At 36.4% G+C, this 21,987-nt stretch overlaps 2 protein-coding genes across 3 annotated transcripts in view; one reads left to right on the top strand and one right to left on the bottom strand.

Moving 5' to 3' along the window:
• The window catches only part of ppp1r7 (protein phosphatase 1, regulatory (inhibitor) subunit 7), a 58,783-nt gene extending 42,451 nt beyond the window's left edge, over positions 1–16,332 (bottom strand). Inside the window, exons 1-6 of the mRNA XM_028825693.2 lie at positions 16,215–16,332; positions 13,419–13,514; positions 5,581–5,639; positions 2,985–3,050; positions 1,128–1,258; positions 741–903 (exon numbers count right to left, since the gene is read on the bottom strand). Coding sequence (XP_028681526.1) covers positions 741–903; positions 1,128–1,258; positions 2,985–3,050; positions 5,581–5,639; positions 13,419–13,514; positions 16,215–16,254 — 555 coding nt within the window. The 5' untranslated portion in view covers positions 16,255–16,332. The remainder of the gene's footprint in view (positions 1–740; positions 904–1,127; positions 1,259–2,984; positions 3,051–5,580; positions 5,640–13,418; positions 13,515–16,214) is intronic.
• A 976-nt stretch (positions 16,333–17,308) lies between these two features.
• Positions 17,309–21,987, top strand: part of pask (PAS domain containing serine/threonine kinase) — a 140,903-nt gene continuing 136,224 nt past the window's right edge. For both annotated transcript variants that reach the window (XM_051922876.1, XM_051922875.1), the window contains exons 1-2: positions 17,309–17,513; positions 18,555–18,769. In XM_051922876.1, coding sequence (XP_051778836.1) covers positions 18,580–18,769 — 190 coding nt within the window. In that variant the 5' untranslated portion in view covers positions 17,309–17,513; positions 18,555–18,579. The remainder of the gene's footprint in view (positions 17,514–18,554; positions 18,770–21,987) is intronic.

Here is a 21,987-nt window from a genome sequence, read left to right as displayed (position 1 = left end):
TTAATTTTCCCATTAATTGTTATTTTTCATTTAAACAATTCAATATTTATTCTTAAAGCCTCAAGATCAATCTTGTGAATCTCCATCCTGCTCAATTACTATATTTAGATTTTTGCTTATCATCATTTTGGCAATCTGATCATATATTGCAAGTAAATCTTTTAATGCTTTTTATGTTCTATAAACATTTTTATTCTATAAACATTTTTAAAGTATTTTTATTTTATAAAAATTGGCAGACTTCACATCTATTTCGAAATAATAAACATTAAGATGGTGAGCACTAGACTAAGACATCAAAACAGAATTTTCCAGAATGTTTAAACAGTTATTAAAAACATGGTGATCAATAGACTAAGACAACAGAATAGAATTCTCAAAATATACTCATCTAAATTGTTAACTAATTTTTGATAAATAAGAAAACATAAAAAGGATGGACATACTAAGAAATACAAAGATAAAACAGGCTGTGTGAGGGACCTTTTTGTACAACACTCTACAACAACCAATTGATTGAACTAATATTATGATGCAATGATGGTGGAGCAGAAAAAATATTTATTTAATGAAAATGCCCCCACTGTAGTTGGTCAATGATTTCTACAGATAGTATATTTAATAAAATTTAAAACCTAAAACACATTTTTTTTTACTTTAAAATGATCTAAAACAAGCTAAACATTATATACATTGATTTAATATGTCGACAATAAGTTGGTAGAGGAGAAAATCCTTACCCGGATTCTGTTGGAACCAAGTTCAAGCATCTCTAGCTGCCGGAGATGAGATACATTCTCAATTCTGTTAATCTTATTGTTCAAAAGAAATAGTTTTCGTAGTTTGGTGAGTTCATCAATGTTCTCAATCTTCCGAAGTACATTAAAAGAGATTTCTAGGCTTCTATGCCAGTGACAAGAACAAAACAAGAATATTTTAAAAAGTCAATATATATATATATATATATATATATATATATATATATACATAAGTCAAATAGTGAAAAATATTGTGACCTTCTGTCCAAGATTATCTATATTTACTCAAAAATATTCAAAGTATCTACTTCCACTGTGGTTAAAAAAAATCTATTTAACAGGGTTTGGGCTTAAATAAATTCTACTTACTCCAGCTCTGTAAGGGTGTGGAGATTTTCAGTCTTCTTGATCTGATTGTCATAAAGGTCCAGTTCCTTCAGTGTATTAAGCTGTTCAAGGTTTTCTATCTTTTTAATTAGATTCTGACGCAAACTTAGTGTCTAAAAGAGAAATAAGAGATTTCAGAAAACTTTCTCAGATAATTAGAATTGATTAAGCAAATAAAACACTATTTCTTCTTACAAATTGATCTGTATTCAGTTATACAAGTTGCCCGAGTTGCAACTATAGCTTTGTGAAACACTCCATCAGCTGCCAAAAATGGTATTGGTGCATTTTAATCAAGTAAGCCTTTTTATTCATAAAGCCACATCCAAATTAAAACAATATAAAATAAGAAAAAAAATTAACAAATGGTTACATTTCAGTTTAATATTCTTCCTCCAAAGTCAGTAATTTCTTAGACCACCTCTGGCGGATCCAATAGCCAATAATCTTTTTGAATATGTCTATTAATTTAGCACATTGCAATAGAGCAAAATGTACCCATTTCATCTTGCTTAATTGCATGCTTTAGCAGTGTCTATCTTATTGGATAAAAGTGATCAACGGCACTTCTGCGGCCTTGGCACATCTTTTCGGTGGAATTAAGCTTAGTACTCTGACTGGGTAAGTTGGTGACAGCAATTTCCTCCACTTTTGAATCAATGTTTTCTTGAAGTAGTTCATTAGTTTCAGTTTTCTTAGAGGGCTATGTAGGTTTTCACTAATATTTCTATGTACAATGATACATTTATTTTTCCAGCAGTCCTCAGAAGACTGTTAGTCCATGGTGCTGACAAGCATTCTTTAACTTGATAATATTACCATACATTAAGGTGGTGATGTTATCTGTCTGATATGCAGTGACCGATAAGCATCACACATACTGCTTTGCATTTCTTCATTTTTATATCCTGCAAGGTCTTCTTGCTCACCATTCTGTGTGACTTCTGCAACTTAGGCTATTTTATAAATGAAAATGACCTCTGTCCATAATTTCGTTTTTGAAAGTATCTCTACCAACTCTAAAACCACAGAAAATGTACATCCGGGCATCGGTGGAAAAATCCATGATGAGATGGAAACACTGCTAACCATGAGATTTAATGTAAAATTGTACTGAGTGTAGTGTATTATTTACCTTTTGTGTGTGTATGCAGCCCACAAAAACTACGAAACGCACTTTATATGTATGTATGTAAGCAACACAACAAGCACTATGGAAACAACTCATTTATGTCCACTAAGTTGGAATATAGTTTTCTGCCACGAAGAGTAACTGATTAGGTTATGAGACTTTAAATTGACCAGACTCCAATCAGGGAAGAGCTAACGAAATAGGTACAAGTCAATCAGTGTGTGAATAGAATCTGCATTTTAAAAACTCACAAGTATATGGCTCTTGAGAACATTTTTCAAAAGTCTTCAGTTTACAGGGGATTAAAAAAAAATGCTGAAGTTGTATGGACGAAAGACAAAAACAGAGACTTTTGTCTACATTTTCCCAACAAAAATGTAGTTTTACGGATGTAAACTAAGAATAACAAATTATCTTGCATATTGCACTTGTAGTCTAGCAAATACATTTGATGAGACAACTCCAAGGACTTTTCAGAACATTTTTGCACCCTTTCACAGTCTTGTGCTTCTTTATAGCTGAGCTCTAACAAAACATTCACAAACCAACTTATGTGACCCACTAATGCTTCACACAGCTGAAGTACATAACATATTTAAGAATAATGTTAAGAATATAAAAAGTTATTTAATACACTAAATATTCTCATTTTTGTCCTCAAAGAAATAGAACACATCATAAACAGCACAGTGATAAGGGTAACTTACTTTAACTTTTCTTAGCACTTCCAAGCCTTCTATCTTACCAATTCGACAATGAATTAGATCTACATCCTGAAAATGTGAAATAAAAGACACTTTACTTGCTGATGTAGTTAAAAGTAGGAGATGGATTTCTAATTAAAACAAGAAATTTTGGTATTTTAATATATCATTAACTGGAACTGTGAGTGCTTTTAATGAGTTTTCTCATTGAAAAACAGTATATAATAAAGCCTTTTAATAACAGGTTTCACTGTAAAAGGTGCTGCACAAAACAAATGTTAACTGAGGAAGAGATTGCCAGTTTGATTGGCAGTATTTTAACTGACATAAACACATGAAGTTAAGTTCTTTTTAAAAAATGTGCTACATACTAATTTATATTACATAACTTTGTTTAGACTGAGGAAAGTGAAATTTGAAATGTTAATTTTGACTTAATTTATTCTATTTGTGAAGTAATTTAAGACACATTCAAAAATTTTAATTTCAGCTAAGAGCTGCAGTGACTATTGAAGGGAGCAGTCATAAATTAATCAGCAAAGGTGACATGTGCCATCATGTACAGCATATTACAAAACATTAAATGCTAATGGTGTTTTCAGATAAATTGCATAATGTTTCCTTTTTCTACAAATGCCCTCAACAAAAAGCACTCCAGTGTTAAATTATCTGAATTATATGAACACTGCCAGGTGTAATGCAGAAAGAACAATTCCATCCATTCGTAAATTTTCTTCAGCAGGCAGGAAGATTTCATTTTTGAATGCCATATGTGCCAAAATGAAATGGATAAAATGATAATTATGAAATAATCATAATAAAAACAATAGTGATATATAAATTTGTTAATAAACCATGAAAGGAGAGTGTAATTCATTTTAAAAAAATACCCTAATTATTCTGAAATAAAATGTCATAGTTTTATTCTGGTTCAGCAATGTTGTTACCTTACATTTAATTATTGAAGATTTTATTTTAAAAGGGCTTTGTTCTTACTTTATAATGTGACTTTCCAAAAGTTATATTTCATTTAATGCCAGCACTGTTTATTTCAAAATACCTCTTTCATTATGGTTTTACCATTTATCAAACTAGACAAAGATTAACAGGCAAAACCGGTTCTTTCTAGTTCATTCTTTTCCATTTATTACTTTTGCCAGACTGTACATACTTAGAAGGCTAGCATCTTTCAACATCTGCAATAAGATGCTGCAGATGTTCTATCAGACGGTTGTGGCGAGTGCCCTCTTCTACGCGGTGGTGTGCTGGGGAGGCAGCATTAAGAAGAAGGACGCCTCACGCCTGGACAAACTGGTGAGGAAGGCAGGCTCTATTGTAGGCATGGAGCTGGACAGTTTGACATCTGTGGCGGAGCGACGGGCGCCCAGCAGGCTCCTATCAATTATGGAGAATCCACTGCATCCACTAAACAGTATCATCTCCAGACAGAGGAGCAGCTTCAGCGACAGACTGCTGTCACTGTCCTGCTCCACTGACAGACTGAGGAGACACTATGCGACTCTTCAATTCCACCTGGGATTAATAAAGTATCTATCTATCTATCTAATCTATCTATCTACGTAACAGACAACTAAAGATTAGTGTTACTTGTTTTACAGTATGTCTTGTTTTTGATTTTTTCTAATTTTTCTGAATTGTAGCTGTGATATTTTTCACTTGGATGTTATAGGTTGCATTGAGTAAGTAAAGCTGGGAAGAAATATTTTGTGTGTGTGTTTTCATTTAAGGCTGTAAAGCAAAAAAAAGGGGAATATTTCGAAGGGGGCGATTCTTTTCTATATCCACTGTATATGCCTATACAAAACAGATACAAGTCTTCAGTCATAAAGGTGTTTTGTAAACATCAAACATCACATTTCTAATCAAAATGTTTGCAATATCAATTTAAGCACATATCATCCAGCTCTAGAGCAGATTTATCATGTATACTCAACAACTAATTCAAAAGTGAAAAGAAAAAACAAATAAAATTAGTCATTTGTTCAAAATTACTAATAATAACTGAAAGTAATGCTTTGAGATTTTCAGTTACTGTACCTTGGCTGGGCTCTTACAAAATAAAGATGTGACAACCTCTTTACAGTATATAGCATTCTGAGGCAATTTCCGGTGTTTTTTTTTTTTTTTTTTTTTTTTTGAGGAAATGACTGTTTGTCAACAACTTGCTTTGTAAGAAGTTATTTTTGTCTGTTTAACTAACTACTAGCTTATTGGTGGTTATAATATTTTATAATAATAAATTACTTTCTATTGGGCTCTAATTTTTAAAAAATGTTTGTTAGTACTTAGTATAGGTGCCCAAAAATAGATAGCAATTTAACAAAAACTGAGCATGCAAAATGTAAAAAAATAGTATCTTTTTAATTTAAGAGAATTCACCAAACATACACAGAAGACACTGCATTATAAAAAAATCAACCCTTGTTTTCATAAAGTGTAGTGTTCTCACCTCTTTCATGTACCTTTTTTTCCCACCATACTCACTCAATCACACATTATCAAAGTTATGGTTAATAGCATCGCTCATACACTGGCCAACCTCTGAAAAGCTCAGTCTGTGTTCATAACCCATACTTGCCTCTGCTTCAGGATCCAAAGTTATAGTCTCCATGTCAACAGGGGTATCTCCCTCTTTTACTAATAAAACACAAATGATAAATTCACAGATGTAAAGCATAAAAGAACAATAAGCAAACCATATTATGGGAATATTATAAACAAAGTGTGAATTGCCATTTTTATACCAAGTATAAATGTGACTTGTGTCAGTTGAATGTGTACATACAGTAGCATAAAAATGACCACTTATAGCTCATACATACCTAGTAGTTACAATTGGCAAGAATTTACAGGAACAGAAAAATATTAAGCATTAAAGAAAGAAGACTAGATATACAGTGCATCCGGAAAGTATTCACAGCACATCACTTTTTCCACATTTTGTTATGTTACAGCCTTATTCCAAAATGGATTAAATTCATTTTTTCCTCAGAATTCTACACACAACACCCCATAATGACAACATGAAAAAAAGTTTACTTGAGGTTTTGCAAATTTATTAAAAATAAAAAAATTGAGAAAGCACATGTACATACTGTAAGTATTCACAGCCTTTGCCATGAAGCTCAAAATTGAGCTCAGGTGCATCCTGTTTCCCCTGATCATCCTTGAGATGTTTCTGCAGCTTAATTGGAGTCCACCTGTGGTAAATTCAGTTGATTGGACATGATTTGGAAAGGCACACACCTGTCTATGTAAGGTCCCACAGTTGACAGTTCATGTCAGAGGACAAACCAAGCATGAAGTCAAAGGAATTGTCTGTAAACCTCCGAGACAGGATTGTCTCAAGGCACAAATCTGGGGAAGGTTACAGAAAAATTTCTGCTGCTTTGAAGGTCCCAATGAGCACAGTGGCCTCCATCATCCATAAGTGGAAGAAGTTCGAAACCACCAGGACTCTTCCTAGAACTGGTCGGCCATCTAAACTGAGCAATTGGGGGAGAAGGGCCTTAGTCAGGGAGGTGACCAAGAACCCGATGGTCACTCTGTCAGAGCTCCAGAGGTCCTCTGTGGAGAGAGGAGAACCTTCCAGAAGGACAACCATCTCTGCAGCAATCCACCAATCAGGCCTGTATGGTAGAGTGGCCAGACGGAAGCCACTCCTTAGTAAAAGGCACATGGCAGCCCGCCTGGAGTTTGCCAAAAGGCACCTGAAGGACTCTCAGACCATGAGAAAGAAAATTCTCTGGTCTGATGAGACAAAGATTGAACTCTTTGGTGTGAATGCCAGGCGTCACATTTGGAGGAAACCAGGCACCGCTCATCACCAGGCCAATACCATCCCTACAGTGAAGCATGGTGGTGGCAGCATCATGCTGTGGGGATGTTTTTCAGTGGCAGGAACTAGGAGACTAGTCAGGATAAAGGGAAAGATGACTGCAGCAATGTACAGGGACATCCTGGATGAAAACCTGCTCCAGAGCGCTCTTGACCTCAGACTGGGGTGACAGTTCATCTTTCAGTAGGACAACAACACTAAGCACACAGCCAAGATATCAAAGGAGTGCCTTCAGGACAACTCTGTGAATGTCCTTGAGTGGCCCAGCCAGAGCCCAGACTTGAATCCGATTGAACATCTCTGGAGTGATCTTAAAATGGCTGTGCACCGACGCTTCTTACCCAACCTGATGGAGCTTGAGAGGTGCTGCAAAGAGGAATGGGTGAAACTGGCCAAGGATAGGTGTGCCAAGCTTGTAGCATCATATTCAAAAAGACTTGAGGCTGTAATTGCTGCCAAAGGTGCATCAACAAAGTATTGAGGAAAGGCTGTGAATACTTATGTACATGTGATTTCTCAGTTTTTTTATTTTTAATAAATTTGCAAAAACCTCAAGTAAACTTTTTTCACGTTGTCATTATGGGGTGTTGTGTGTAGAATTCTGAGGAAAAAAATGAATTTAATCCATTTTGGAATAAGGCTGTAACATAACAAAATGTGGAAAAAGTGATGCACTGTGAATACTTCCCGGATGCACTGTATTTTATCTTAAATGCCATTATAGCCTAACATTTGACATAAAATTTTTAGCTATTACAAATTAAATTATTGAAGCAAAATTAAAAGATCTGGCATTATGGTTTATATTGATTTTGCATTCCACATCAACAAATTCCTTTAAAGGTGTGCAGACTTTTGATATTCACTGTAATTTCTGCAATCATAAAGTTTTAGCAAATAATTGATGATGGTATTCAAAAGGCAGTACATTCATAAACTAAATATTAATTTCTATTACAGCTGTGAATTGCCTATAGTGGTGGAGGAAATTGATGCCACTTTAATATATTTAGCAAAAATGTGTACAACAGGCAATGCATAGTTAACCAGCACTTTTGAAGAGACAAACTGCCTGGCGGTTGAATGGATGGGCCACATGAGATGCTTTATATAGATCCGTTTTTTGTATGTTACTTGGAATTCAAATTGTATGTCACTTAATCATCTGTCCATCCATCCATTATCCAAACCAGCTTTTCCCAAGCAGGGTTGCTGGGAAGCTGGAGCCTAACCCAGCAAACATTGCCAAGGTTAACATCATCTCTAATTAATAAACTAACAAATGTGCGAGTTGTTAACTACAGTGGCACTCATGTTCCTGCCATTTGGACATCATATGTCTAAAACAATTATTTGTTATAGTCTTGCTATTTTTGGTATCATACCTTCCTCAAAAGTCTTTATTATTGGTATTTCTATTAACACTACCATATTTTCTTTTTCAAGAAAAGTAGTCAAAGACTCGTCTCAACAAAACTGTTACTTTTTAATAAGAGAACATTTAATGAATTACACAATACAATAACTTGAGAGGTTTTAAGTGGTGCAGCAAACATAATATAGTTGCCATGTGATAATGCTTGGTACCAGTCTGGATTCGTTGTTAGGGAGTCTTCCAAGTGGAGTATGTGTGTTTTCCCTGTTTAAACACAAGTATATAGTAATGCTGTAATCAACAACTTGTTTCAATCTGTGTTGCTAGCAACAAGAACATCATTTAAATCAGCACACAAAAGAACATTGATCTAACACTTGCTTTGGTTGTTTGGGACACTTATCTAGGACATACCGTAACTTGTTTTGGGGAAAATGGAGGTGCACAGAACTAGAAGCTAAATGCAAGCACTTATTGCATACTGGCTGCTGTGTTGGATGCAACCTGTATACAAAATGATAAGTTATACAAGAAAGAGTTTCTGCATTGTGTAAAACAGTGTCAAGGTAGGAAACATAAAAGAATATCAAAAAAGAAGAGAACAAATAAAGATGACGATTAGAATGCAGCTGTAGCTCTTTTAGGGCGGATGTCGACTTTTGTCGACAGGAGGGGTTGAGGGCGAATGTCGACAAAACTCGACATCCAGGGATAGAGGGCGACAATCAGCTGTTAATGGCGACAAAACTCACTGTCACGTCGCAGGCATTCCCTCTGTGCGTGGAGGAATGCTAGACTCATTGACTCGGCAACTAATCTTTGCGTGTGCATGAGTTGCGAAATGTAAACAATGGCAAGATGGCTTCGACATGTCACATGGGAGTGAAGCGAGAGCGGAAAAGAAAACACTTGGCAGACAATGTTTTGCGCATTATCGCGGAGTCGGACTCTGATTTTTCAGAATCGGATTTTATTGACAGTGATCAGGAGATCGAACAAGAGAGTGAGAAGCCGGTATCAGCTGATCGGACAGCAGCCGATGCCACGCCAGCTGATACGCTGCCAGATGAGCGCACTCGCGCAGCTGATGCATCTACGGCAAGGTTCGCGTGGGAGGAATACACAGACATTGATCCGTGGTAGCCGAATTGGCTACCGGACTTCACAAGACGGCATGGCTTGCTGTTGGACACGACACATCACCAGCTGTTGAACTACTTCAGGCTGCTCTCTCCTGATGCTGCTTTTCAGCTACTGTCAGACGAGACAAACAGGTAGGCAGAGAAATTTTTTGAATCGCGGGCTGCGCTTGCATCGCATTCTCGTTTTTCAAAGTGGAAACCCACAACAAAAGACGAGATGAAGCGCACTGTGGCATTACAAATAGAGATGGGACAGAACTGGTCATATAACTTCAGGGAGCATTGATCCAAACGTGCTTTGTCCCCTGGTGGCTTTGGACAGGTTATGCAGCGTGTTGATAAGTACGTGATGCTGCAAAGTTTTATTCACTTCTGTAATAAATAGAAGCAAATCCCATGGGGTGAGCCAGGCTATAACGCCATGCATAAAGTTCAGCCCCTGCTTGACATTGTGGAACCAACATAGAAACAATTTTATCAGCCTGGCTGTGATTTGCCTGTGCATGAATCTATGATAAAATAAAAGGGACACCTTTTTTTCTGCAAATATATGCCAGACTAGCCCACAAAGTATGGCATAAAGGATTTTGTACTGGCAGAAGCAAACACTGGTTTCTGCCTGAAAGTAATTACATATACAGGAAAGTATTTCTTTCAAAGAGAGAACTGTCCCTTGACAAGTCATGTTGTGCTGGAGCTGCTTCAGGGCTATGAACATTTGGGTCATATTGTGTACATTTGAGCAATTTTTATACATGCCTAGAATTGTTCATGGAGCTACAGAGCAGAGGAATTGGAGCTTGTGGCACAGTGAGGGTGAACAGGATACACATGGCTTCACAGTTGAAGCCAGACAGGCTGAAGATGAAAAGAGGTGACAATACGGTTTTCATGCGGGCAGAAAACTTGGTGGTAGTAGCATGGCACGATGGCAAACGGGTGACTTGTCTCTCTACAGTACACACTAACAATATATGTGAGAAAGTGCAGCAACAGACAATTGAAAAGTAGGCACCAAAGCAACACATATTGTAAGCAGTACAATGTGGCAATGACTGAAATTGGCTGCTTTGAGCGAGATCAGACTTTGCAGAACTTTGCTGTGTAAAATGTATGTGATATGTATGTGAAATCATTGAGTATGCAGGCTCATACAACATGCAAGACAGTAACATTTGTCAAAAGTAAATATTTTTTGTTGATTTCAATTGCTTTGTGTTCTTTTTTTAAAAAAAGTTAGTTTTTGGAAAAATATTCAGCCCTGGGAGAAAAGAAACGAAAAAAAACTTAGCCCTAAAAGAGTTAAGGAACTCTCTCACCTATATGTAAATCAAAGGACAGGACACAATCACCAACAAACATACAAATCATAGTAAAAATAGTGTCTTTAACTTTTTCCTAGAAATCATACATATACAATTGTATATTTAATTCATTATGTGGCCTAATAGTAGCACCTTTTCTGTGTTGTTTGTAGCCTCTCCAATGAATCAATTCAGTTTAGGACAAGGCAATGACAAAGGCATAGGGACAGAAATATCTGATCTGAACTTCATCTAATGAAATCCAAGACCTGGTACTGCTTTGACAGGTATAGAATAAACACAAGTCATTCTGCACAATGTCCTGCATTGAAATGCCACATTTACATGTTCATTGATTTTACTAGTTGTAGTATTAACTTTTAAAAATAATTTTAAAAAAGAACATTGTGAGGATTAGGGATGTCAAAAGTATGAGAATACTGATTTTAACATTTTAAAATGATTTCAATACTAATTTTTTATTGTATTGATTTTCAGCCTATATCATGAACGCATATTACATCAAGGATTGGCTCTGTGCCCTTTCTTATTTGCAATGGTTATGGACAGGTTGACAGACAAGATTAGACAAGAGTCCCCGTGGACTATGATATTTGCTGATAACATTATGATCTGTAGCGATTGTAGGGAGCAGGTTGAGGAGACCCTGGAGAGGTGGAGATATGCTCTAGAGAGGAGAGGAATGAAGGTCAGTAGGAACAAGACAGAATACATGTGTGTAAATGAGAGGGAGGTCAGTGGAATGGTGAGGATGCAAGGAGTAGAGTGGGCGAAGGTGGATGAGTTTAAATACTTGGGATCAACAGTACAGAGTAATGGGAATTGTGGAAGAGAGGTGAAAAAGAGTGCAGGGAGGGTGGAATGGGTGGAGAAGAGTGTCAGGAGTAATTTGTGACAGACGGGTATCAGCAAGAGTGAAAGGGAAGGTCTACAGGACAGTAGTGAGACCAGCTATGTTATATGGGTTGGAGGCGGTGGCACTGACCAGAAAGCATGAGACAGAGCTGGAGGTAGCAGAGTTAAACATGCTAAGATTTGCACTGGGTGTGACGAGGATGGATAGGATTAGAAATGAGTACATTAGAGGGTCAGCTCAAGTTGAACAGTTGGGAGACAAAGTCAGAGAGGCGAGATTGCGTTGGTTTGGAGATGTGCAGAGGAGAGATGCCGAGTATATTGGGAGAAGGATGTTAAGGATAGAGCTGCCAGGAAAAAGAGGAAGGCTTAAGCGAAGGTGTATTGATGTGGTGAGAGAGGCCATGCAGGTGGTGGGTGTAACAGAGCAAGATGCAGAGGACTGAAAGAAATGGAAAAAGATGATCCGCTGTGGCGACCCCTAACGGGAGCAGCCGAAATAAGAAAATTATGAATGCACTTCCAGTTCACAATGGTTTGAGTTGCAGCCTCATTTCCATCCTCTCACAAATGTTAATAAGATGGTAATTACAGCAGTATCAGAGCCTTCATGAGCATGATGAACTGACAAAGAAGGAAACCGGAGTGGCGTCTAGAAATACTTCAGGTTTGTAGATAATGGTGAGGGAAAAAATGTAAGCTATATGGAAGTATGTATGCAAGAACTGCAAGTGAGTCAATACAAAAATTTCATGAGATATTTCATTTCTAAATTATGGAAATAGGAATTAAGTATAAACCTGTAAACCATTGCATTTCAAGTAGGGATGTGCTGTATATTTATTTTCTACAGGTTAAACCATTTTTTGTAGCCAGTTAAACATTTAATGTGTCAAGGTAAGGGTCTACAATTACTTTCACCAGCGGGTCATTGTTAATCTGTGCTGTTCATTCAGAGGCAATACTGTTTACGCTCCCTTGAAGTGTGCTGACGTTAGGCATTACTTTCTTTTATTATGTGCAATTTCAAAAAATTTCATCACATTTACTATGTAAAGTAAGGTGCTATACATTTTCAGTGCTCAGTTGCATAAACAGTGGTGCTACACTATTGTGAGCTCACAAATTTCCAGCTGTGTTTCAGAGAGTGTACTTAATTCATCAGGGCCCATTTGCAGCCAAAAAAAAGCCCCCCTCCAAAGAAAAGTATGTTGAGGTCCTAGTTTATTTACACAAAAAGCAAAGCGCACCAATTGCTTTTATCTTTTAAATGTGTTTAAGTGTCTTAGGAGTCTGTTTGTGTGTTACTTTTCTGAATAATTGTCCACAAAAAAAATATCACATTAAATGTTCTTTTTTATTGTACTACCTTAGTAACAGTATTTGTTTTCATCAATGTAAACAAAACAGTTGGCAAGATTTTAACTTCTTTTTTTTTATCATTTACAGAACTTTACACTTACCTTTTACAGTATTTGCATTTAAGGACTACAGTTTCTATTATTTGTTTTCATAAATGTTAAGATTTTAACACATACAGAAATGCAAATTGTTTAAATATTTTTTTATTGAGCTACATTATACTCTTTATAGGTTATTTAAAAATGGTGCTGAATTTCAGTACTTTTCCTAGTATCATAGTTTGAATGAAGTTTGAAATTTTGGTATCATGACAACCCTAGTGAGAATAGATATACATTTTGAATCTACTGAATTAACTAAAGAGAATAAGAAAACAAACCATGTTCATGCTTACTACTGGTACCAAGCTACTCAAGGTGCAAAAGCTGCCAAAATGTATTTTTTATTTCAGACAAATTGTTTAAAAAATTCAAATAAATCATGATCCGCATATTGTACCGGCAAATGAAAGTCACAAACCTGAGAGTTTTGTTTCATTAGAGTCAGATTCACCATTCAACCCTTTCCTTTTTCCATCTTCATCACCAGACTCCTCTGACTCAATTCGTCTGTCAACTACAACATGAAATGTGTTACAACTAAATTTTATCTACATGAAAGACCAGTTAAACGCAATATTAAATTAATTCAAATGAAATAACTTTAATATGCTCAAAATGTTTTTAACAATACCCATTACCTTTATTTAAAGGACTTTATCTTGTATATCCAATTACAATCACTTTTTTGAGATGTTTTTGTATAATGGAAATCAGGAAGGAGGAATCAAAAAGAAAAAGAACAGTACCTCAATGTGACACTTAACCAGAATACTAAACATTTTCAATTAGCAACAGAAATACATACGCACATACAATATTACATCTCAAATAATTAACTTTTTATCACAAAAAGATAGCCTTCCTCTGAAACTATTCTGGAGACAGTAAACACATGTACAAGAAATAGAGATATGCTCCTTTGTTTCAAGAGTAACATAGAGGTACTGAACTTTACCATATTATAATGTACTTAAACTCTCATGCTCATGTGTTAGGGCAACATTTGCAAGTGAGACACAGAGTGGTGTAAAACCCATACATGGAATCAGCATTACCAGTAGTATCTGTATTATTGTTACAACTTTAAAAAAAAAGTGCTTAAAAACTTTGAAATGACTAATGAATTAAAACTTTTCCATCATAACTAACCTACATTTTAAAATCAAAAATGTTGTATATAGTTTAAGAAATTTTTTAGAAATACATAATTGAATTAAGAAAAAATGATTTTCATAAAAAACAGTTGAACTGCAAACTGAAAATCGTGCTTATTATCTAACACATAGGAGGAGAGAAGAACCTCATTAATAAACATTAAATATTAAGCTATTTTTGAAAAATATATTGGAAGCGAATTTGTAATGAAAGACAAAAACCCCTCAAACAATACATTAGATAACTTAAGCGATAAAGAACAAGATAAGAGACAGCATTTTCCTAAATATAGTGAAAAATAACTACACTTTTAGGATTATTTTGCTAACTTTTTCAGAGTTTAATCTCTTGTTATTTAACATCATTACATTTTCTGAGGGTGCTTATCCAATAATATGGCACCATTGAGGCTATTCTAGCATGACTGTAGACATCACCATTTCAGAGAAGGGCACAGCCATGCATAAACCTATCCTTGCCAATAACTGGGCAAGTCCTCAACCTACCAACCAATCTATCCATTTTTTATACTCGCTTTAATCAGAGCAGTGTCACACAGAAGATGGAGCCTATCCCAGCAAACACAGAAAACAAGGCAGAAACAATCCCTGGACAGGGCGCTAGTATCAGAATACCAGTGAAATTATAAGTATAATAAATTTTACAGTACAGGCTACATATTTGCAAAGGGATAATTCAATGAAATTGCCAAATTTTCAAATTCAATGGGCTTTACAGACAGCTGTTACAACAACATATAAAAACCATCTACTGTTATTTGGAAACAATTAAGCATACACAACCTCCCTCTACAGTTATGCAAGGTCAAAGGTATACAGAAATCCAAACTTAACACCCAAGTCCTATACAAAGAATAAACAAATAAGAAATGCTGGCAAGACAAGTATGCTAACAGGCCACATGTCTGAGTAAGATTCTGCTTTGCTGTACAGGTAAAACCACATAAACCCCCATTAAATGTTGTTTTGATTGTATTTCTTCATTATTTTCAAAACATCCCATATGTAAACTTTGGTCAGATGTCAATTTTAATTGGTTCCGAGATATGTTTATTGCTACATTTGTTAACAGAAACAGGTCTCGCATACATTCATTCTTACAACACCTATAAATGAGGAAACTATTTTATTTCTTAACACAAATATGTACATCTTTTTTTTTTTTTTTTTTTTAAACTGAATACAAAAGCCCCCCGCATTATACTCAAAGTATTCCTGTGGAAATTATGTGCAATTTACGAGGAATACATTAGAATAAACAGACAGATTGGTCACCATGAGCTTATTCATTTCAGCTGCTACAGAAAGATGAGATATTTTGCACTTTTTAACTATAAAAAATGCAAAATCCCACAAATCACTCCTTCACAGTATAAACAAAATCTAGTCACCAAGAGATGAGATCGATAGATGGATCTGGTACAACACCGGATCTTTAAGAACGCGCTTCTCATCTCAAACATAGATCCCTAGGGGTTGGGTAAAACCACTGCGCATTTTCGACTCATTATCTGCAATACACATGTGCTTAAACACGGGGCATGGGACTGAATCACTTGTGATAAGTGATACAGCGATCATGTTGTATAAAGGGTTATTGCCATCGGCCCATCCTGTCACATTTTGTCAAAAGCATTTTTTGAAGGTTGACAGAAGGCAAATTGTACTGGGATCACCACTGCAAACGTGATCTGAAAAAAGGGAATTGTAATTGGTGAACAAAGAAGTACAGCGCCTAGAATAATTTAAGATGAAGTGATATTACAACGAAAATTTACAGCCTTATTTAGCTATTGGTAAGACCGGCTTGCCATTGCAAGAAATGCGTGGAAAATAATCATCAATGACTGAAAACACACACGTACACTTGAAATGGGCAGAAATAATACAAGCATATAAAGCTACTAAAACTTCTCCTTAACACAAGCTCGTATAAAAAGCATGACCACTTCATGTAAACTCGTTATTACAGCGTGTTATTGAGCAATACTATTAAAATGGCACGTGAATGATTTCTCTTTAAATATTATTACGCTCACCCTCCATATCTTGCGGTTCTCCTCCCGATACAGAAGCCATTTTTCTTTTAGCTCCACCCTGTAAAGCTATTTCATTGACAGCAGACTAAACTAATTGGGTTCGTGAAAAGGCGGGGTTTGTATTTATATGCAGCCAATAGTCTCACAGAGTTAGATTACGTAATTCTAACGCGAATAGAATTGCAAATAACTACTTGGGAATTGTAGTCTACTTAACTCAGTCTTCGTTTTAGCTATAAATAGTTTGGTGCGATAAACGCATAAGGCATATCAATATACACAGCATGATATAACAAATTCCATATATGTACATATTGAGATTGTTTAACTCTAATATCTGTCGTCATGACTGTTTCATGTTCTGTATTTATGACTAATACACACGCAACATATGTGTTGTGTACGAACGCATTCTGTAACCCATGTATGTACGAAATGTCATATTTTACCAGCGTTTAATAATTCATCACTTTAACGAGTTTAACTTTGATTGAAGCTAACGAAACCTAGAGTAGTTCAACTATTATATCTGGTTAATCTAGTGATTCAATTCCGTCAAGCTTTATTGGCATCTTAAGTAGAGAGGTGCTTGTTCTAATTTCTTCTCCATTCAAAATGAGTGATACGCAGTAGACAGTTCAAAGTTGTGAAGATGTCGGCGTTAATATGGGTTGATGTACCCATTGTACTCATCCCGTTTAAAGCTGATTTATCCCTTGACCCTAATCTTGTCAAGCAGGTTGCTGCCCTGAGTGCTCTAACGTGATCTTTAATGGGAATGGGTGGTTACCATTGACCATTCATGTTGTAAACACAATTTATATAGGAAAAAAGCCAATTACATTTAACTTTCAGGAAATGTTCAGCCATAGAAGTCATTTGGCAAAAGCTGACTTAACAGAGGATGGTGGTCCGATCTACGACAACCCTGCCACACAAGTCTCCATAGGAACCACTCGTAACACTGACAAGTTTTTCGTCTCACGCCCGCCCTTTTACTTCTGCATTGGTCGAGGAAACCATTCATTCCCGCCCTCTATTTTTTTCACCTTTGTGATTGGCTAAAATGCTACATACTCTACTTCCTTCGCCAATCGTTTTCTTCTCGCGGGAATCTACTTTTCCATAACCGTTTGAATCAAAAAAAAGGGCAAGAAAGAAGTACGTTGACGAAGAAGTTGCCTTCTGAATTTTATTTCAGGTTTCGCTGCATAGAATTTGTGAGTTGTGAAACGGCGTGTATTAGTGAGGCGGAGAGTTGTTGGCCTCTCAGAAAACCAATCACGGTGTGGGCATATGGTAAGATGAAATGTTTTTACCTGATTTTAAAAAATAAGACGCATCCTGTGCCAAAAAAAATATTTTGTTATATGTCTGTCTCTGCTTCTAAGCAAAGTAATGAACATTTGGTCAAACAAGCTTAACGTTCGAATAGTGAAGCATAATTTGTCAAAATAAAAGTGCGAGTTGCTATTGTTACGTTATAGTTTCAGGTCAGTATGTGAAGTACACCAAACTGCGTTTACGTTTCCAACAAATACCTTACTTGGGTGAGGTGTCTGTTAATATCCTCGCATTACAGTAGACATTCTCGTTGACACTCTCAACCCCTATCCTAAGTGCGCTGAACTCTTGTAAATGGCAAAACGCATAGAATGAAGTATCGACAGCTAATAAGGCAACATTCTTTCTTAAATGTTTTATTTTTTTAAAGTTATGCCCTATTTTTTTGTACACTGAGAACTTAAGTAGCATCATTTATAGTTTCATTTTGTGTTTATCCTGTCGAGAAATTTTAAAGTACATTTTTGGTAGTTGTTGCTGCTGTCATTACAGTTATATAAATCTGGGAAATTTGTATTCTTAGCTGTGCTGAAATGTGATTCACATTTGAATAGTATAGTTTACCTAGATTAATTTTACTAGTTTTAACTTCGTTCTTAATAGTATACGGTAAAATTCTCTGTTGCTCATAATTCAGATTCACTAATTTAGTCAAGATCGCACAAGTCTAGTGATCAGCTCAAGCTCAGATTTAAAAGTTTCTAAAATAGTACAGGTATTACATATTAGATTTTACAAGGTATTAATAAATATTACAAGGTTATTTTTTTCAGTAACCAAACGTATCATTTAACACGTAGCATATAGTTTATATTAGTTTGATTAATGAGAGTTTTTTAAGCTTAATTTTCCTGCATGTGTTGAAATTGGTGATGGGTCACACAGGGAGATTTTACTTGTATGCATTCTGTGCTGTACTGCATATGTGATATAAAACTCTCTCTCTCTCATTCATTCATACATATATATAATTTTGTTTTTGTTTTTAATTTATAGCTGCAGTGTAGAATCCTCATTTTTAATGGCTGTGAAAAGTATGGCATCTACAGGTTTGGATAAACTTGGTTCATCTTTGAAGGACAGTCCTGTGTGTGGTGCGGCAACATTTCAACTTGACAATTCTTTGAATCTTAGCAAGTCTTTTCCTCGTGTCAGCAAGCCTTCATATCGCAGGGCTCCAGAGTTCTGTTTGGGTCACAGTACTCTTACAGGTAAATGTTCCTTTAGGGTGGCAAATGTGAAAGTTCTTTTTCTTTTTTTATTACTGGGATTTTTTTTTCTTTTCCGTACTTTAAATATAACTCTTTCTTTTTCTGAAAATATCCTGCGCGGAAAGCTCCAAAAGTGCTATTGAGATTGTCTCCTGGAAAAAATAAGTTTGGCATAGTATTAAATCACAAGGTGTTAAGAGTGCAGTGAGTATTAAAGCAGTAGACAAATTAAATATTTCTTACTGTTATTGTGCTTATTGCAGGTGTAATGATACACAGAAATGTCACAATACAATATGCAGTTTTAGGTTTATTATGTGTTTTTGTTTTTTTTTTTATATAAACATCTTTGCTCTCATTGTTATAATTAACATAGGAGCCACAGTGTTCCCTAACAGAAGATGAGCACAACAATGATTTTTTTTTGGATTCTCTCAGCTGGTTACTTATTATTTTGCCAGCCTAAACAGGCTATGTTTGGTTAAAAATCATTTTCAAACAGGTCAAGTACCCTAAGTTCTTGTCTATAAGCCGCGGCTTATCTAAGGAAAAAAGTTGTGAAAATGAAAAAATAGAAAATCGGCTTATACATAAATCCGGCTTATACAGTAATCCCTCCTCCATCGCAGGGGTTGCGTTCCAGAGCCACCCGCGAAATAAGAAAATCCGCGAAGTAGAAACCATATGTTTATATGGTTATTTTTATATTGTCATGCTTGGGTCACAGATTTGCGCAGAAACACAGGAGGTTGTAGAGAGACAGGAACGTTATTCAAACACTGCAAACAAACATTTGTCTCTTTTTCAAAAGTTTAAACTGTGCTCCATGACAAGACAGAGATGACAGTTCTGTCTCACAATTAAAAGAATGCAAACATATCTTCCTCTTCAAAGGTGTGTGTGTCAGGAGCACAGAATGTCACATAGATAGAGACAACAATCTCTAGCAAACAAATCAATGGTGCTGTTTGGCTTTTAGGTATGCGAAGCACCGCGGCACAAAGCTGTTGAAGGCGGCAGCTCACACCCCCTCCGTCAGGAGCAGAGAGAGAGAGAGAGAGAGACAGAGACTGAGTTTGTTTTTCAGTCAAAAATCAATACGTGCCCTTCGAGCTTTTAAGTATGCGAAGCACTGTGCAGCATGTCTTTTCAGGAATCAGCTTTACAAAAGATAGCAACGTGAAGATAATCTTTCAGCATTTTTAGACGAGCGTCCCTATCGTCTAGGTGTGCGAACAGCCACCCTGCACAATCCCCATACGTCAGGATCATGGATAGTCAGCGCAAGAGAGAGAGAAAAGTAAGCAATCTAGCTTCTCGGCCATCTGCCAATAGCGTCCCTTGTATGAAATCAACTGGGCAAACCAACTGAGGAAGCATGTACCAGAAATTAAAAGACCCATTGTCCGCAGAAATCCGCGAACCAGCAAAAAATCTGCGATATATATTTAAATATGCTTACATATAAAATCACAATTTAAATGACCGCTATGCGCGCGTGTTGACTCAGCGACGCCCAGAGCAGAAAGAACGCGCTCCGGCCGCGCCATGCGGGGAGTGAGAGAGACGCCAATATCTCACACTCTCTCCCCCCTTAAAGAAATTAAATGGGTGCGAGTGAGACCACTGACCTCCCTCTCTTCTATTAGTTATAGGTTATAGAACGTTCGGCTTATCCATGAGTCCGGCTTATCTATGATAAGATTTTATTTTAAAAATTCGTATGATTTTTGGTCTCTGGCTTATACACGAGTCCGGCTTATAGACAAGAACCTAGGGTAATTTAAGGTCATAGTGGCAAAGTGGTGGCATGTGAAATATACGAGGGATAGCAGCAATTGTTTTTTTTTTTTGTTTTTTTTTTAACAGAAAAAACCTAATACAGTAATCCCTCGCTACTTCGCGGTTCACTTTTCACGGATTCACGACTTCGCGGATTTTATATGTAAGCATATCTAAATTCATAACGCAGATTTTTCGCTGCTTCGCGGGTTTCTGCGGACAATGGGTCTTTTTACTTGCTTCCTCAGTTAGTTTGCCTAGTTGATTTCATACAAGAGATGCTATTGGCGGATGGCTGAGAAGCTACCCAATCAGAGCACGCAGTTAAGTTCCTGTATGATGCTGATTGGCTCAGCGACGGAGTGTTGCATTAACCAGGAAGTCTCATCTCACTCATTCATCATTAACGTGCTAATGCTTCAGGGGCCGTGTCCAAGCACCAACAGAAGATGCAAATGATTGCAGAAAAGGTAAAAGTTTTGGATATGTTGAAGGAAGGGAACAGCTACACCGCTGCAGGACATCGATTCTTTTTATTTAAAAAGGAGGAAAAGCATATAAGATCTACGGCCGCAGTGTCCTTTAACCAGGGTGCAAAACGAGTTGCAAGTGGACGTGATAAGGCAGTAGTCTGGATGGAATCTGCTTTAGGAATCTTTGCAACAAGGTCGACGACGTCATGACCGCCTACAAGCTGCTACGTGTACTTCACTATACAGTAAGTGTAAACTTATCTACCGATTTCATATTGCTTAGCAGTTGTCCCTGTTTTTAATAGAGTAAATGGTGGGTTGTAAACAATACAGGGAGGGTTTAAAAACGTCCAAATACACGTTAAATAATTAAATAAATATAGTGTCCCTACTTCGCGGAAATTCAGTTATCGCGGTCGGCCTTGGAACCTATCTCCCGCGATAAGTAAGGGATTACTGTAGTTCAAAATAAAAGAATCCTGGTTGGAAATATGACAAGCGAGTGGCTTTCGGATTTTAGTAAAGTTAGTTGTACTAGATTCACAATTTATAGTTGTGCTGTATGTTGCAATATTCAGAAATTTCTACAGCAAATACAATAACAATCTAAATGCATTATGTGACCTTTATTATGCAATGCAGCCAAATGTTTTAGCATCATTTCCAGATTTGATTTCTGCTTCAATGCCACTTTTTAGTTGCCCAGACAATCACTTGAAAAATTGAGTTTCTTCTTCATTGTAGGTGTGTGTGTGTGTGTGTGTGTGTGTGTGTTACAGTATATATAATATATAATATAATTATAGTGTGTGTGTACAGTGGTACCTTGAGATACGAGTGCCCCAACGTACGAGTATTGTGAGATATGAGCTGTCCCTAGGTCGATTTTTTTTTTTTGTTGTTGTTTTTTGCCTTGAGTTACAAGCCAAAATTCGAAATACAAGCCATCAAAGAGCTTGTAGC

The sequence above is a fragment of the Erpetoichthys calabaricus genome, chromosome 2 (genome assembly GCF_900747795.2).
Source record: "Erpetoichthys calabaricus chromosome 2, fErpCal1.3, whole genome shotgun sequence".
In the NCBI taxonomy this organism is placed as follows: Eukaryota; Metazoa; Chordata; class Cladistia; order Polypteriformes; family Polypteridae; genus Erpetoichthys; species Erpetoichthys calabaricus.
Note: the sequence above shows the minus strand (reverse complement) of the source record. Positions and strands in the feature narration are given on the sequence as shown.